The sequence below is a fragment of the Condylura cristata genome, unplaced genomic scaffold, assembly GCF_000260355.1.
Source record: "Condylura cristata isolate star-nosed mole 26May11 unplaced genomic scaffold, ConCri1.0 scaffold00012, whole genome shotgun sequence".
NCBI lineage: Eukaryota > Metazoa > Chordata > Mammalia > Eulipotyphla > Talpidae > Condylura > Condylura cristata.
Window position 1 is genome coordinate 22,825,369 of NW_004567113.1, and position 18,300 is coordinate 22,843,668.

Here is an 18,300-nt window from a genome sequence, read left to right on the forward strand (position 1 = left end):
AATTTTGAAAAGAAACTTAATGAATTGCTTATCAGTTGCTTACATTGAAAATAATATTTATATTGTTTATTAGGTTTATTTTGGCAGTCACCAAAGAGGCCACCCTCTCCAATAAAATTTGATTTAAATGAACCTTTGTAAGTATTTATATTCAGTTTTATGTGCATAGTCTGCCTAACAAAGATATCCACACTCTTCTCCCTAGTCTATTTATGTACTTGGTTAAAAATTACCTCATTGTTTTTATCTCTAAAGTAAAACCAAACTTCCCACTTCTGTGACTTCATCCATAAAAAAGTAGTAAACTGACAACAGATGTTTTTATTTAGAGAAGCCAATATATATGAAATTTTAGTTATATGGGCGAGGAGCAATAATTGCTACTAAATATCTCCATAAATAACCTCAAATTAATCTTCAAGGATTTGATCTTTATTAAATAACTATACACTTACCCATATTTGATATATGTGTGCCCACACACAACCCTTTATCTATTTTTTGTAATTATGTTTATTGAGGTAAAGATGGTTTATTACATCATTGCATCTGCTTTAGGTGTTTTAGGACGAAAACTACAAATGTGTACTTTCATAACTTTCCCACCATCAGTGCTCCAAAATCCTCTACCATGTCCAATTGGCCTGCCATCATTCTCCACACCCATCTCACCATTCCCCCCTTTCTGGTTGCCTCCCTTTTGCAGTAGTTGTCAATAGTTCTTACTGGCTTAATTTTGACTGATCCTTTGTTATGTTTCTCTATATTCCTCATACAAGTGACACCATCTGGTATTTCTTCCTTTGAACTTAGTACATTTAGCATTATCCTCTCCTGTTCTATCTTTGTATAGAAAATAACAATAATTTATCCTTTTTCATAGCGGAGTATATTCCAATTTGTTTATATATCACATTGTTCTGATCTACGCCTCTTGGGTACTTAAGCTGTTTCCATAACAGCTATTTTAAATAGAACTGCAATGACGAGGGAGTATGTAGACATCCCTTTGAATTAGTGGTTATGTTTTCTCCAGATAAATACCTTGGAGTGCAATTGCTGGATCATATGATAGGTCTATTTTTAATGCTTTGAGAAACCTCCATACTGTTTTCCATAGATACTGGGTAGAACATTTCTAGAGGGAGAGGGTTTCTTCCCCACATCCTTGCCAACACTTGTTTTTTGGCGTCTTTGATGTGGACCATTCTCACAGCTGAGATGATGTCTCATGTTTTTGATTTGCCTTTCCCTGATGATAAGTGATAATGAGCATTTTTTCATGAGCCTATGGCCCATCTGTATACCTTCTTTGGAGAAGTAATTCCATTTGTTTGTCTTTGATTTTGCTTTTCTTGTCACTGGAAATGAATACCAAGAAACATTTCTGAACCCAGTGCCCTTTTCAATATACTTTATATTTTTGACTTTTATGTGATCCAGTTTAAGTTAATTTTTGTGTAAGGAATGTGATCTAGTTTCATTCTTTTCCATGTGACATTCATTTTCCCTTCTGCCTTCATTTTTCATTTCTTCAAATTTCTTTATCATGGTAATTTCTAACTTAATCTCATAAGAACAAAAGATTTTCCATCTTTGTGGTTAGGTTCTTGATAGTTGTTTCCTCCTTGTGGTGACATGTTCCCTTTGGGTCTCAAGTTACTATATCTTTTCATCTGTCCATTTTGCTGTTACTAGATCTTCTCTGAGTTTCTGTACTGTCCATCAGCTGCAAAATGGAAACTTCAAGGGAAGCCTTAAGAGAGCACATTGTAGGGAAGTCTCATACCACACCTGACACCTCACCTTGCCCACCAACAAGCAGGAAGCCTTTCATTCATAGGTTCTAGTCCCTGTGGTTACCTGCAGACTACATACTCTGCACACAGTCCAGAGGTTCCAGAGCAGGGAGGGATGTCCACACTCTCTCCAAAGCCTACAGTCCAGAATCCCATGCCGAGAAGTCTCTGGGCTTGATGTGACTCGCAGTGCTGTACATCCCCTATACTGGGGCTAAACAGGCACACCTGCTTCCAATTTCTTTGTGAACATAGACCAAAGGTCTTGTGTAAACAGGACAGAGCAGTGGGCATGTTCCAGACTCTGAAAAGCCAGCATCTAGAAGGCCCCTGCTAAAAGTCTATGTGTGTGATATGCTTTCTCTTACACTAGAGCTAAACATTGATTTTTGCTTGCAGTTTGTTTTATAAGTAGAGAACAAAGGTAATGTGTGAATAGGATGGGGAGTGAATGGCATGCCCACAGTCTCTGGGAAACCAGCAGGCCCGAAGCCCCCTAACCATAAATCTGTGTGTGTGATATCTGCCTTAGTGGCCCTGAACAAGCCACTGGAGCAAACCAAGTTAGCATTAGCATCCTGTGGCCTCCCCTTAAGTACAACTGTGGAGGTGTGTGGGCCTGGGAAAGGGGTAGGTGCTCTCCTCAACTCTCCAGAGCACCCACAGACATTTTTGGGAACATAAAGACCAAGCCAGGGTTGATCATGTGACTCTACTGAACCCAGACTCTTGTCATCTAGGTGACTTTTGTTGAACTATCAGACTGTGCTGTCACTCAGAATCATGCACTCGCCTTACCAGATAGGTGAGAGAGCATGGAGGACTGTTGGGAAGAACAACTGATAGTTCTCCTAGTGAATTGTCACTGTTCTGACTTACCACTTCTGTCTGTCTCTGTCCAGTGATTTCTGGCTTTCTTTGCTGAAACAGTGATCCTCACTTCCCTAGCTCTGTTCTAGATGTGACTGCTCCCTCCAGGCACTTATCATAGATATTCCTGAAGCAAGTGGCTTAGACCAAAATTTAAAGATCCTGGCTGTCAGCCATCTTCTCCCCTCTCCCTTATATGTATATACTTTAATTAAATAGCTATTAACCTTTCTTTGAACAAATAACTGATTAAGTTTCTCCTGTAATGCTTTGTTTAGAATCCAGTCATCTTATTCTGTCTACTTATATAGCAGGCTTTATTCCCAAACTCATTTGCATAGTTTATACTAGATACTCTTCAAAACCAAATTTGTAATATTTTATCAACCAAATTTTTAATATTTTATCACAAGTCGAAATGAATCTTTCAATTTCAGTGATTTTTCCTTTGTTTAATTATTGTATTTTTTGCCATTCGTTTTCCTTAAGTATTTATCCATTGAATATTTGTGTTTAAAAGGATAAACATTTGATGTTTCCTCTTTTTTATAGTTCCTGTAATGCTCTGTGCTTGACCAGAATTTCATTGCCTAACTTTTAAAAAAGAACAATTCTATAACAAAAGTAATATTATTTTCATCAAACAGCATTTTAAAAGCTATGCTTTCTGGTGACTTAAACATCTTTGAAATTGTGCATTCACAATTTTTTTTTCTTAATTTCAAAAGGCACCTCAGTTTCCTTCAGAATGCTGCTAAATTATATGCTACAGTCTACTGCATTTCATTTACAGCAGAGGTAAGCTATTTGTCAAAACTAAGCTAAACCAACCTAGAATGAGATAATTTGCATCATCGAAATGTGTCTAAATCTTGTTAAGAATTGTTCTTTGATTTAGTTTTTATTTTCTTGCATTGTTGCCCATTCTGACTTAGCAGAAGCCAAAAATTCAGTGCAGCCTACAAAGTCGAAGAAAGTCAAATTTTCATCTCTACATTTTAGTGAAACAAATATTCATAAAAACAGTTATATTTCATTTTTAAAACATTCATAACCTATAATGTCTATATTTAGACATTCATAACCTATACATTCATAACCTATAATGACTATTATTATATTAGTCTTACTATTCCTTTTAACAGCAATTTATAAATATTCCTTACAGATTCCCACTGACTTAGTGCATTTGTTTGATTTATTTTGTGATAGCAACATGTGCTTTTCAGGAAATTTGAAATGTGTATGATCACATCCTTTCTTATATATGATTTTGATTGACTAACATAAAAATCCAACATAGTTTTAATTGAGAGATGTTTCTACATTAATGCATTTTTCTTCACAAATACATACCAGAGCTAAATAAATTTATATACTTTCAGGTAGGATCAGTGGAAAATTTGAGCTACATCCATTGTTTTTCTTGGCCAGATAAAAATGCCTGGTCTAGGTAACACTTTTCTGGAGTTAAAAATAGTAAAATACACCATAAATAATCTGGTAAAAAATACTTGTATTCTGTTTGTTAGCCTTTTTTATGTAGACTGTTAATTTTTTGATGAAACAACAGAGGTACCCTCAAAAGCAGTGTGCCTTAATTTTTCCTAAACAGTTTCTTAATAATGATAATAATAATTTTTCCTAAACATTTTCTTAATAAACATCACTTAATTGTAATTTAAATTGTTAAATATTTTCCTGTTTCTCAGAGTCTGATTTATATTCACTTACTTAATTTGAGTCAGTATCTACTAAGTTAAACTTTGTGCAGGGAACTATATAAAGCAGTGACAGGATAGTTCCTAATCTTAAAACACTTAATCTGATAATCAAGTCTTCAACTACATTTTTTAAAATTTGTAGAAAGAACTAGAGGTTCAGGTTTGTTGACTCAGTACTTTTTCACAAACAGCAATCCACCTTCAGCCTTTATGGATATTTCTATAGCAATAAAGGTAAATGTCACAGACCAGCATGGTTTAGATATTCAGTAATAAACTGTTTGGTATCTTAATATGATAACAAATAACTGTTTTTAGCTCTAGATTCAGAATTTTAAAATGTTTTATAAAATTACTTTTTGGAAAAACAGGACTTATCAACAGATGCTCTCATGAATATTCTTTCCGAAGTAAAGATTCAGGAATTTAAGCCTTCCAACAAGGTATGTTTAGAAATTTATTCCTTTAGCAAGTATTTGTTTAACTTTTACTGGTATCAAGTTCTGTTCTAAACCAAGACAATCTTATAATAAACAAAACTAAAAGGGTTATAAATTTTGCCATGCCAACATGATGGAAGAAGAAATATTAGGGACTATTAATAAAGATAAAACATAAAATTTAGGGTAAATAGGAAAGTTTGAAAATACTAAGTAGTTTTTCATTCTTATATGTTAATTGTTGTATGCTTTTTGTATGCATCTAAAAATCATCCATAAAACCCCTTTTGTTGCCCTTACCCTTTATCTGGCATGGGATCTTTGGAGTAAGGAAATTCAAGAAAGAAGTGTTATGTGCAGCCTTCTACTGTGCATTTTTATTTTAGAGAAAAAGACAACTTAAAAGCGGTTGAGTTTGTACAAACTAATGGGCTTACTGAGTGAAATGTTCATTATCTGTAACATATTAAAAATGAAAAGTACAGAAAGAATAACATAAAGTTCTTAGCCATGTTTCTAGTGAGTGAAGCTGCTAGAAAGATGGCAAGGAAATGTGTCATGAACATTTCTGCTCTTGAATGCTCTTCAGTGTTATCTCACCTGAATTGGCTTTGTTCTGTATCAGAGATTGAGAGTAATAAATTATGCTAAGCAGTTTAGCTATAGTTTTCATGTAGATTATATTCTTTTTGACAACTCCCTGTAGCAACTCAAACTGAACCTTCAGGATCAACTCTTCTAGTTAACAGATACCATACCAAAAACATTCTGGTAAAAAAAGTATCTGCTTCCTGAACTCCTTAATATGTCTTAAATACTTAAAATAAAATACTCTATAACACATGAGATGGATTTTTGTAATAAGAAATAGTATTTTATTAATTGTGAGTTAGCCAGCTTTTTTTTTTAAAAAGTTTATTTTTACATCATTTTTCACATTTTTTTTTCATCTCAATAGCCAGCTTTTTAGTTAGAGAAATTTTTAACTTCACTGCCCTTCATTGCCCATTAAGTAATTTCTTAAAGATCAATTAACTTGTATGTGCTGCCCTAAAGCTTATATTTAAAGTATGTCTATATTGCGGTGTAGGTGGATTTCTTTCTGTGGAGGTAGATATATAACAGCCTCAAACTATAGCTTTATAATTTGGTTTTGAACTTGATTTTTTCCAAAATTCCAAATTATTGATTGTTGTTAACATTTTTGTGTGAAGTTTTATGAGAGCTATTTAAATTCTGATCTCATAAGCTATTCAGTAAATGTTAACATCTGCTGTGATCAAATTTGCTTTAGAGAGACCTCTCCGTGAACAAGATACTAAACTCAGAATTTTCTTGTCAGCATGAGGTGGTAGATAGTTTCAACCAGACTTTGATACAAAATGTGGTAACTAATGAATACATGTAAATGTTTTTAAAAGGTTGTTCAAACAGATGAAACTGCAAGGAAACCTGACCATGTTCCTATTAGCAGTGAAGATGAGAGAAATGCTATTTTTCAACTAGAAAAAGCTATTTCATCCAACAGAACTACCACAAGTAAGGGAAATCTATATTCAAATGTTTATGAACTGAAGGGATTTTTGTTTTCACTTGAGTTCTGTACCCAAAAGCTTGGGGGTTAAATAACAATAACAGTATAGTTGATTTCATGATCATATAAAATCACTGTCCTATTTCAATATGACTAAGATTTTAATTTTCTCCTCTTTTGCCCTATCCTCAAATTTGCAGTATATCAGGAGAGGTCTGCCGCGCCATGTGGATCTCCTCCGGGGCAGGCGGGAATCGAACTCATGCTGAAGTGGCTTAAGCTTGTTCCCATTGTTTAGTCCTTGAGATTTATATTTTGATTCCTGTTTAAGTTAGGGTGACATGTTAGTCCTAATTATGTTAAGATTTAAGAACTATAGACATATTTCTTCTAGACTTCTTAGTCTCCATAATTACAGACTAGGAATATTTATTGCGCAACAGACATCTTTGCCCTACATGGCCTTAAAATTAGGGAAAGTGAGTTTTTATCCATTAACTCTTGGTTTTAGACCTGCTCACCATCTCTTTAACACTATGAAAATGAAGAGTTTCCAAACTGGCAGTTTCACGTACAATACAGTAGAATACCCAATTGGGCAAATAAATTTGACTAATTATTTTAGTTATTTTTAAAATGGTACATTTATTTCATCACAGGTATAACTGAATTTGACGGTAAGATGATTTTGAGAACCACTAATCTAGATATCTTTCAAAAGGATGCTTTTGGGGGCTCAGCTGACTGTATTTTTAAGTACAGGCTAATGTTGCAGAGTAATATTTTTGGAATTAGTTTTTTAACAGTACTCATGTTGACATTTTTATTGTAAGCCACTTAATAGGTATGATTATAGCTTTCTCACTGTTCTATATTTTAGAACGATTCTTTAATATAGAAAATTCTCATTTAGTAATATTAAACCAGTTATTTTCATGTCTTTCAATAACTGTGGTCCTGGATTTTTCTTGTGTTTTTCAGTCATTTAGAAACAAGCAAGTGAAAACCTAATGTATTTTTTTAATATAAATTATTGTAAAGGCATGTTCTCAACTTTACCCTTTGAATTTCTTATCTGAATTGTTAAATTATTGATCTCATTTATAAGCACTAAATTCTGTAATCTTTCATTTTATGTTTTTTCACTCATTTGTGTTTCTTACTATGAATTATAAAAATACACCATGGGGGCTCTCCCTGGTGGTACAACAGGTTAAAGCACTACATTATGAAGCTCTCCAAAGCCACTGCAGTATGAGTTCAATCCCCGGCCAGGGAACTGACTATGTGGCATGGCAGACCTCTCCTGACCTGCCTACTGCTCTCCTCAGCAGTGCGCTTTGTCAGTCTGCCTGTTCTGCTCCCTACTCTGTCTCTGGTAAATTGTCTTACCTCCCCTGCACCTCTGGCTTTGTACCCAAGTTCTTTATGCATAAATAAATAAAATCATTTTTAAAAAAATACACCATGGAGTGGAGAGTTTCCCTGGGGTGCCAGGGTTAAGTCTTAATGCTGTCAAGCTATCATTGCCAGCCACTGCAGCGTAAGTTTAATCCCAAACCAGGTTGCTGACCCACATCGTACAACAGACCTCTTCTGTCTCACCTACTGCACCCCTCAGCAGTGTATTTTAGTGGATTCATTTGTTCTGCTCCCCACCCTGTCTGTGGTGGAATTTACTCACCCCTCATCCCCCCCAAAACCCCCCCCACACACACACCTGGCTTATACCCCAGTTCTTGTGTTTATAAATAAATAAGATAAATCTTTTTAAAAAATAAAAATGGGGCCCTCCCTGGTGGCACAACAGGTTAAAGCACAGCACTATGAAGTTATTCCAAGCCACTGCAACACGAGTTCAATTACCAGCCAAGGAGGTGACCCACATGGTGTGGCAGACCTCTCCTGACCCACCTGCTGCTCCCCTCAGCAATGTATTTTAGTACATCTGTTATGCTCCCCACTCTGCCTCTGGTGATTCCACTCACCCTCCCATATCTCTGGCCTATGTCCCGGTTTTTGTATGCATAAATAAATAAATAAATCTCTTAAAAAAAGAAATTAAAAACGAAAATGTACCTTATGATCTTTTATCCGAATAAGTACTTTAAAAAAACAGAAATAGAGCCCTCCCTGGTTGCACAATGGGTTAGGATGCAGCACTGCAAGCTAGCCATAGCCACTTCAGTGTGATTTCAATCCTGGGCCCCGGAGATGATCAACATGGCTTAGCAGACATCTCCTGTCTCACCTGATGCTCCCCTCAGCATTGTACTTCATTGATTTGCCTGTTCTACTCCCCTCTCACCGCCCCTGCGCCTCTGGCCTGTATCCCAGTTCTGTATGCATAAATAAATAAATCTTTTAAAAAACTGACAAATTAATAAAAGCATAATGGAATATTTTAGTGATGAACTCACATCGCTTTTTACCTCATCAAATCTTTACCACTTACTTGGATAATTTGTTTTCTGCGTATTATGATAGGTGATCTTCAGATGGCGGTACTCTCATTTGAAAAAGATGATGATCGTAATGGACACATAGATTTCATTACAGCTGCATCAAATCTTCGTGCTAAAATGTATAGTATTGAACCAGCTGATCGTTTCAAAACTAAGCGCATAGCTGGCAAAATTATACCTGCAATAGCAACATCCACTGCTGCAGTTTCTGGCTTGGTGAGTTTATTATTCTTTCAGTTTAAATGGATCTGTTTCACTGCCTCTTTCCTTATGGCAGCACACTCAGCTGTCTCTCAGTATCTTAGAAAAGGAGTACATGCAATCTTATAATTTAATATTTCAAGATATTTCTGAAAATACAATAATCAACGTTTTGAGCTTATACAGATATACATTTTTACAAAAAAAGGCTCTGTTCAGATAGATTATAATTTTTCTTACAGGCAATAATTTTATTAATTTTTGTGGCCTCCACATAAAGTTACCCTTTTTTCTTGAATAAAATGAACTGCCTTAATCTTTTTTTCTATGGTTTTATTAATTTTAGTTTTCTACCTAAAAAAAAAGAAATTCCTATTAGTGATTTAGGCCATCTTTCTTTAATGTTTCAGAATCTTTAAATTGGCTATTCTTAGTTTATCCTTATATAGAAACTATATAATTGCCTGTCCCTATATCATTTTATTTTGGACACTTATGTTGAGTTCTGGCGTCTACTTTTAAAGTGGGTGAATATATTTTTAAATGAGTTCACTTACCATGTGTAGTATACTTTGAAAATATGAAATATGCTAAAAGTTGAGAGACTTCAATTCTATAACCACTTTTACTCTTTAGAGAGAAATGTTTGTAAAGAACCTAGGAAGATTAAATAGACATCGTTAAAGTCATGAGTACTTTTGGACTATATTACCTGCTCACCTTCTTTTACTTAGGTTGCATTGGAGATGATCAAAATAGCTGGTGGCTATCCATTTGAAGCTTACAGAAATTGCTTCCTTAACTTAGCCATTCCAATTATAGTTTTCACAGAGACATCTGAAGTGAGAAAAACTGAAATCAGGTATGCATGAAGGTCTGTTTTCTCTTGCATAATGAGAATCAACTAAATGTTTATTTTTTAAAAGAGATAAAATTAGCTTCATCTCTCTGTTTAATACTTGTCATTACTTCAACTCCAGTTCAAAGCTCTTATCTTCATGAAACATTTCTGACTGAAATAGCCATAGGACATTCACGTTTACTGTGCCACAATATTTAGCATTGTGTATTAGGGTTTTGCCTACTTGTACCTAAAGCAGACACTTTAGTTCTAACTGATGGAACATGAGATAGAAATCTAGTTCCCAAAGCAATATAGCTAAACAGCAGTTTCTTGGACCTCCACTTTTTAGTTTTCTGATTGACAGGAATCAAAAATTTGAAAACACCTATCTTAACAAGAGTCGGAAAGTACTCTCATACATTACTGATGAAGTAAAAATGCCATAGCTCATAATGAGGCAAATACAGCATTATATTTCAAATTTGCATCTACATTAGTACTCATCTCAAATGATATGTGTATGACATATTTTATTTGGACATCATTTATCATAGCTAAAAATTGTAACACCCAGATTTCCAGAGATATATAACTAGAATATCCACACAGTTAAGTGACATCATTGCAGTATTGAGAGAGAGAAAACTCTAAGACAACAGTGATTTATAATGAAACACTGGAAGTATCAAGAGGTATTAGTAAGAAGTGGTTACCCGTGTGGTGTGGCGAGAACAAAGGACTATTGAATGTTTTAGAAGTTATGTGTTTCTTTTTTTTCCTCACATTAATTTCTAGCTGTAACACAGATAATGGAATTCTGGAGCTATTACTAAAGGGAAGAAAATTAAAATGTTTTCTGAATATTTTTCTACCACAGAAATGGAATATCATTTACTATTTGGGATAGATGGATTATACATGGAAAAGAAGATTTTACCCTTTTGGATTTCATAAATGCAGTCAAAGTAAGACTTTTATTCACTTAGTTCATAAATAATTTTGATCTCATTAGTTTTTATACATAGCTTCATTAGAGAGATATATATATAATATGTACATATATATACACACACACATATATTTTTTGTTTTTTACTTAAGAGGTATTTCTTTCTTTTTGCTGGTCATAAAGTATTTTTTGCTTTTGGACTGGACTTTGACTGTTTTTTGGATATTTACTTGTAGGAAAAGTATGGAATTGAACCTACAATGGTGGTACAAGGAGTCAAAATGCTTTACGTTCCTGTGATGCCTGGACATGCAAAAAGATTGAAGTTAACGTAAGTATTGAAAATATATGCAAAAGTTTTGTAAGGATTGAAACTTAAAACTGCATGCTCATTGGAAAATTCAATATAGAGGTTACAGAGGTCCTGATAAATGCATGTTATTCATTCTTGTCTGGCATAATAATAATTACAGTGAATCTACCAAGCTCAAGTTACCTCTCTAGAAAGATTCATAAATCACAGTACCCTGTGGGGTTATGTTGTAGTCAGATTCAGCTTTCCAGCTTAGTAAACTGATATGATCAGTATACACCAAGTAAAAGTAAGCCCTCCTCGGAGGTGGACATAATTATGAGGCTAACGAAACCGTAATATAAAACAAAATGCCAGATTGTTATTTTTATTCAAGGAACAGATTTTCTTTAAAAACACTTGCTTCTGTGTCAGATACTTTAAGAAGCTTTAGGGTTACAGCTCTTGCCCTACTTAAGGATTTTGCATAACAACTACACAAGTATGTCTGTGGGATCTTTTGAATAATTTAAGGTTGTATTCAGAACTCCTTTATTGTGTGCTAGATAGGTGAAAGAGGAATGTGTGACCTTGAATATATTGTTTAGTGGAATTTAAAATTTACTACAGATTATTCACAAAAATGTTTTACAGAGTTGGTCAGTATTTGAGCCCTTCAGCATGATATTTGTTAATATTTCTCTGTTGCACTCGTCTTTTGCAAACATTTATAGAGTTCTTATGATGTGCCCAGGAGAGGCTTGTCTTCAAAAAGCCTGTGTGCACACGCCTACTCAACTATTTACTTATTTTCTCACATTGACTAGTTTACTAAGCTTTTTTGAAACTTAGTTCTGTATTCACAAATATAAATAGGGATAATTAGGCCCATTGCTGTTGAGCACTAGAATAATAATAAGGACTAAGTAAAAAGCATTCCAAAACAGTCGGTATTTAACAAATTAATGTTAATATTATACATCTTTATCAAACATCCCTTTTCTTCATAGAGTTCAGTCTACTAAAAGATAGTAACCTGTTAATCTGTAATTAAACAACCATTACAAAATAAACAATCATTACATAAAGGTTTTTAGGAGTGTTATGGACACCACTAACTGTAATCTTCCACTTGGATATATAGATATCATTTGAGCTACCTTTGAAAAAGGTTTTAACAGGCAAAAGCAATAGTTGTCACATAAGCATGCAGCCAATAAAGACTAGGATTTCTTTGGAAAATCAAGTGTTTTTACATGAATTAAGGATAAAGTGATGAGAAGTAATAAAGAATGGAGAATAATATTATGGGGGAAATGTCATTGTAAAATGGGAACAGTTGTACTGACGACTAGATTGCATAGTTCAGAGCCTGGCATGAGATAGGTACATGATATATATGACATGACATTAGGCAGGAGAATAACATCAAATTTACATCCTTAGAGAATTTTGAAAGCAGAGCAGAGGAGGTAAAAAGACTGAAGACAGTTGACTGGTGGCTAATATAATAATATAAGGGATATTTAGGTGATGACTTGAGTGAAGAGAGTAGTATAGTAACTAACAAAAAAGTAAGTAGGATTAGTAGGGGAAGATAAAAAGAAAGTTTTTTTATAGTAATATTTCTAGGTTGCATTTGAAGATTTAAATCTACCTTTATAGAGAAATACTTGAATTTATGATGTGTTCAAACTTTATAAGGAGGATAGAAGAATTCATTTTTTGAAAACATTGCTTAAATTTTGGGGGTTTCCTTGAGGGTTTTTGTATATTCTATAGAGTTTTATAAAGTTTATATAAGTTTAATAAATTATCTGTATTTCTTATCATTACCAACTGTAGTGCATATTGGTTCACTATAAGGTAAATGAGTGTCTTGAGTTTAGAGCTTTTAGTAAAGAAAAGTGAAGATGTGAAATTAGGTTGGATTATTAAATTTTAAAATAATTTTAAAGTCTTCTTACAAGTCCAGATTCTCTTGAGTAGCATTAGTCAACAAATCTGTAATTTTTGCAGAATTTACCTAATTTTTTTACATTGTTTATTTTTCTTAGAATGCATAAACTTGTGAAACCTTCTTCTGAAAAGAAATATGTGGATCTTACTGTTTCATTTGCTCCAGACACTGATGGAGATGAAGATTTGCCTGGACCTCCAGTAAGATACTACTTTAGTCACGACACTGATTAACAGAATTTATCTGAAAGTTTCTCCGTGACTACTTGATTTTAGAAAGTCTGTATTTAATTCAGAAACTGAAAAAATCAATTCATAATACCATGGATTTCTTTGATGACGCCTTAATTTAAGGGACGTATGAGTAGAAAACTACTGTGAAGAGTAGTCAAACATTTTCATGCGTAGTATACACTTGACTAAGTGCTTCCTATGCAGATATGATCACAGGCAACTTTGAACTGGAATGTCATTTTATAATGCTTACAACTAATTTGTATATAAACTTTTCTGGGAGAAAAGAAGGAAAAAATATGTATACATACATAACCAGAAGAAATAAGAGATCAAGAAATTATCAAATACAACTATCCAAAAAGTTGAATCCTACCATATGAATTTCTTTCTTGTTTAGTATTCGTGCCCAGTTATCTATATAAATACTATTTGGCACCCTGCCTCACTCATGACTAGGCTTTGAATTTAATACCAGCAGAAAGGGGAGAGAGAGTAGCAGTGGGTGAAGAATAGATAGTTTGAATTATAGTTACAGTTTACTGTTCTGATATCTCTGTTAATTTAACCAGAATTTGTTGTATCACTGTCTCCTCAAAATCTAAATCTTTGTTGACATCAGTGTTGTAAGCCATAAGTAGTAGGTCAGATAGCATATGTTAACTCAGAGTATATGTTAACAGTATTATATGAATTCTGACTGCCTTCTTAGAGAACCCATGAATGTGAACAGATAAATGTGGCTAATCATTTGATTATTTTCAGTATGCTTTCTAATGTGGCTAGTTTATTTATTTGGAACTCTAAAACTGATTGTTATAAGACTAAAAGGTTTTATAAAGGGAGTGTCCTCAGTATATGAAAAGTAGAAATGAAAAATCACCACTAGTTAATTCTTGATTTTTTTTTTCTTCCCACAACTAAATGAACAGAAAAAAGATATTTTGTTCTAAAGGAAAATAAAACATACTGTTTTATTCTGCTTTCCCAGAAAGGGGGTTTATAAAAATCAAAATTTATTTTTTTAGATCTTTATCAATAGAAAATTTCTGTTTTCTGATATGAACTACTACAGATACATAAATGCTTTCATTAAAATGACAGTATATTCAACACTGTAAATAAGAGAAGCGTTTCTCTTATATCTAAGACAGTCATGCATTCTAAAGCAGTTGGCATTTTATAACCCAGGAAGTCATTTCCCTCTTCTCTCTGGTGCTGAGCACTAGTAAGCACTAAATGCTAAGTGTACATCAGTATTCCTCCAATTTGGTCTCTTTTTATACTGTAAACTTTATTTACAGGTAGTTTAAATTGTTTTTTCAACCAACTGTATTTTCGTTCTTTTGTATAATATACAGTTGGGAAAAATACATTTAAGCTTGGAAAGGTGTATTTGTATGATTAAAAGATAATTTGTGTATTTGGAGGTAAAGAGAAAGGGACAAAATAAGTTTAAAAGAAACAGCTAACTTTGACATAAGCAATTTTTGTTTGCCAGATCCTAAACTCTCCCATTATGCATATCACAAGTATAATCCTTAAAATTGAATCTAGGAATATCACATTCTGTCATTTGGGACTGTAGACACTAGAAATAATACAGTGACCTTGCTGTAATAAACCTTTTCCCCACTTTTACTTTGTTTTGTGTTCTATGACAGTAATTGCCGTTTTTCAGGCAGCCATTCAGTGATCCCCATCTATGGTCTAATAACTTCCTTATACGTGATCTAAATCTCCATATGTCTTTGGAAATAAATTTAGAACCATGCTGTCAGTTCTTACAGAGATCAAAGTCAACGAAATTTATGGGTTTTTTTTTTTTGTGATTAAACCTAAAACCATTTTGTCATTGCTTTTTTCCCCCTTGTTGATAACAGGTATTGTCATTAATTTCTCTAATTAGTTCTACTAAGCTGAAAAACCAGGGTGAGGTTAATGACAACTATTCTCATTATCTCTTGTTTTTTCTGTACCATGAAATCACTATTGGTGATTGATTATATCAAATGCAAGAACTGATTTTGTATGGTACCACTGAGTAATTTTTTACTTATTAAAAAATAAATTAAGAACTTTGACAATATCTTTTGTAAATCCTGTTCCTTAGTTAACTCCAGAGATCTGATTGTTGTATTCATTTTGTATGTTTACTGTGATGTTTCCTAACTTCTAAGTTTTGCAACTATGAAGGTATAGTATTCACTATGTGTGGACAGACATTGCTTTCAAAGTGCTTTTGGCTGCTGGAAATTCTACTGAAACAATTGGGAAATGGTGGTGACCATATGAAATCTAAGTCTGGTAAATTCTAGACTTTTGGGGGGATGTCCAAAGTCCATTCCATTTTAGACTTCAACGTAGTTATGTTAAGTTTTTCTAAATTAAGTTGCTAAAATATTACTTAGAAATAGTTGAGATTGTTTTGTAGCCTTGTCTTTATGTTTTGCCTGTTAATGCACTCTCTGGGGGAACTACTAACAAAGCATAAAAAAATGGCAGTAGTGTTTAGAGTTAGTTTTCTAATTAGTAAAATAAAGAGAAAAAAATGTGATTTCATGGGAAAATATCTTGACCTAATAATTTTTGGGTCTTTTGACCTAAAAATTCTCATCATCTTTTAAGTACTTTTAACAAATCCAAAAATGGAAACAGGAAATTGACATGTTGGTGTTTGTCATAAGTAATCAGTGGTTGATTTGTTTGTTTTGTTCTTAATATTCCCTTTTTTTAAAACTGAGTAACATACATTGAAAATATATATTAAAAGAAGCATATAAAATATTTTTTTAAGAAATTGCAGTTTGAGGAATGATTATAAGGTAACCACTTTTATAACTAGCTCTGAAGTCAATAGAACATTGACAGCATCCCAGAAATTTTCCTGTATCTTCTTAATTACAGCCAACTTACCCACACACAACCTCTGGCAATTACCACTGCTCCCATCTTTTATGAAACCTGTGTCTTTGGGTTTATTTATAACATTACACCTAAATATGTACCTAAACAATAAAGTATATTTTTGTTAACTTTTTAAAATCTTACATAAATGGAATAATACTGTATTGTTTTGTCACTGCTGCTTTTATTCAATATGTACTTCATCCTTGATGTATAAAGATATACTTTATTCATCTTCATTGCTGAATAATTTACCTTTTACATTAATATACCACATTTATTCATCTGATTGCTGTGGACAAATGGGATGTTTTCGTTGTGGAACAGTCACAGTTATGCAATGAACATTATTGCATGTGTCTCCCATCACAACTAATGTATAGACCTAATATAGAATTGCTTAGTCACACAGTACTACATCTTCAATCCTAACAATATAAGTTTTTCCTGAGTAATATAAATGTTCTGTATATCCTCCCAACACTGATATAAACAGATTTTATTTTAATTTTGCGACCTTGTAAATATGTAGTTGTATCTCGTTCATGTTTTATCCTGCATTTCCATAATTACTAGTGAAATTGATTACTTTTTCAAAAAGTCTTATTAACCACTGATTTTTTTATAACACATTCAGATCTTTTGTCACTTTTCTATTGTGGTAGAAATCCTTTTTTTCATTGATTCATAAAGTTCTTTTTAAGTCCTATTCTTTGGTAGCTAGAAAATAGCCATTATTTTCTCTCACTGTTACCTTGCTTTTTCCACTGTATATTGCTTTTCTTTTATTTTAAACAAAAATGTTAATAATTTGGTGCTGAAAAGTATTACTATTTTTGTTCTAAAGTAAGAATTTTTTGTGAATTGTTTTTCAAAAAGTATTCTACCCCAAGGTCATGAAGAGAACTCTCTATTGTCTGCTGCCAGTTCAGTTGTGCCTTTCACATGTGTGTTTTTAATTCATGAAGAATTAATTTTGTCTATGCTGGGAATTGCCTCACTGACATTAATTGAAGTCTTAGTGCCACAAGACATACACCTATTATGTATTTCTTTCTAAATTTTTGTTCCTTCTCTATCCCTATGCTACGTGTATAGTGTGTCTATCACTGTAACTGATAATTGTGTTTGATAATTGGCAGAACAAGACCTCTCACTCTATTAAAATCTTGGTTATTATTAGACCTTTGTATTTTCAGTTCTCAAATTTCTAATCACAGACATGTAAATTTATCAGTCTTGCAGATTTTACTTGTCTTGCTAACATTGTCATCTTTTATCTACCTGAACATGAAAACATTGCATTTAACAATTCCCAAATCTAAAATTCTCATTTAGTTGTTTTTTACTTTTATTTAATTAACTCTCTATTTTATCTTTTATCTTTGTGTATATGGTTAGCTAAATGCCAATATAACCAATGAAAAATTCACTATAGGAATAATAATTTGATGCTCAGCATGATGTTTTCATCCTCCACTGCTTTTTTTTTTTTTTCATGTTTTGTTAAGCGCTTTGGCATTAGTAATCTAGAGTCATTTTCACCCAATTTCAGGGACAGATTTTTCTGAATTTTACATGTAACTCAGAGTTGAGCTGTAGACTGTTTCTGTTAACTTTACTCAAGTAATCCTTCAAGGTCCAAAATGTGGATTGGAATTGCAGGGCTCACATATTAGCCACTATTAGACTCTTTTTTTGGATCCATAGTCCCTTAATTGTTCAGTTTCTCAATGACCTCTTCAAAATGCCATAAAACCCCCACCATACAAGTAGTCCCAAGTGAAAGATTCACCATTATAAATTTTCACTTTTTCCCACTTTTTAGCTTAATAATTATCCACTGTTAGCTCTGATAACATCCAACATTTTTTTAATAAATTTTTAAAAACCTGTCTAATACCCTCAAGTGAGAATGTTAGTCTAAAATATCTAGCCCAGTTTATTTCCTGTTGCTTATTTGTATAAAGTAATTTATTTCTGCGTCTGGAAACAAGTATAGATTCTTGTGAGTTTTTTGCAAATTATTCTTTATGCTATATAATGTTCAGATAAGGATGGATTTTAGTCTTTTCCAAGATCC

General features: G+C 33.1%; 1 protein-coding gene across 1 annotated transcript in view; it reads left to right on the forward strand.

Moving 5' to 3' along the window:
* UBA6 (ubiquitin-like modifier activating enzyme 6) overlaps positions 1-17,528 on the forward strand; it is a 67,533-nt gene extending 50,005 nt beyond the window's left edge. Inside the window, exons 25-33 of the mRNA XM_004681264.2 lie at positions 74-137; positions 3,398-3,467; positions 4,765-4,836; positions 6,255-6,372; positions 8,855-9,048; positions 9,768-9,895; positions 10,755-10,842; positions 11,062-11,156; positions 13,175-17,528. Coding sequence (XP_004681321.1) covers positions 74-137; positions 3,398-3,467; positions 4,765-4,836; positions 6,255-6,372; positions 8,855-9,048; positions 9,768-9,895; positions 10,755-10,842; positions 11,062-11,156; positions 13,175-13,310 — 965 coding nt within the window. The 3' untranslated portion in view covers positions 13,311-17,528. The remainder of the gene's footprint in view (positions 1-73; positions 138-3,397; positions 3,468-4,764; positions 4,837-6,254; positions 6,373-8,854; positions 9,049-9,767; positions 9,896-10,754; positions 10,843-11,061; positions 11,157-13,174) is intronic.
* The last annotated feature ends 772 nt before the right edge of the window (positions 17,529-18,300 follow it).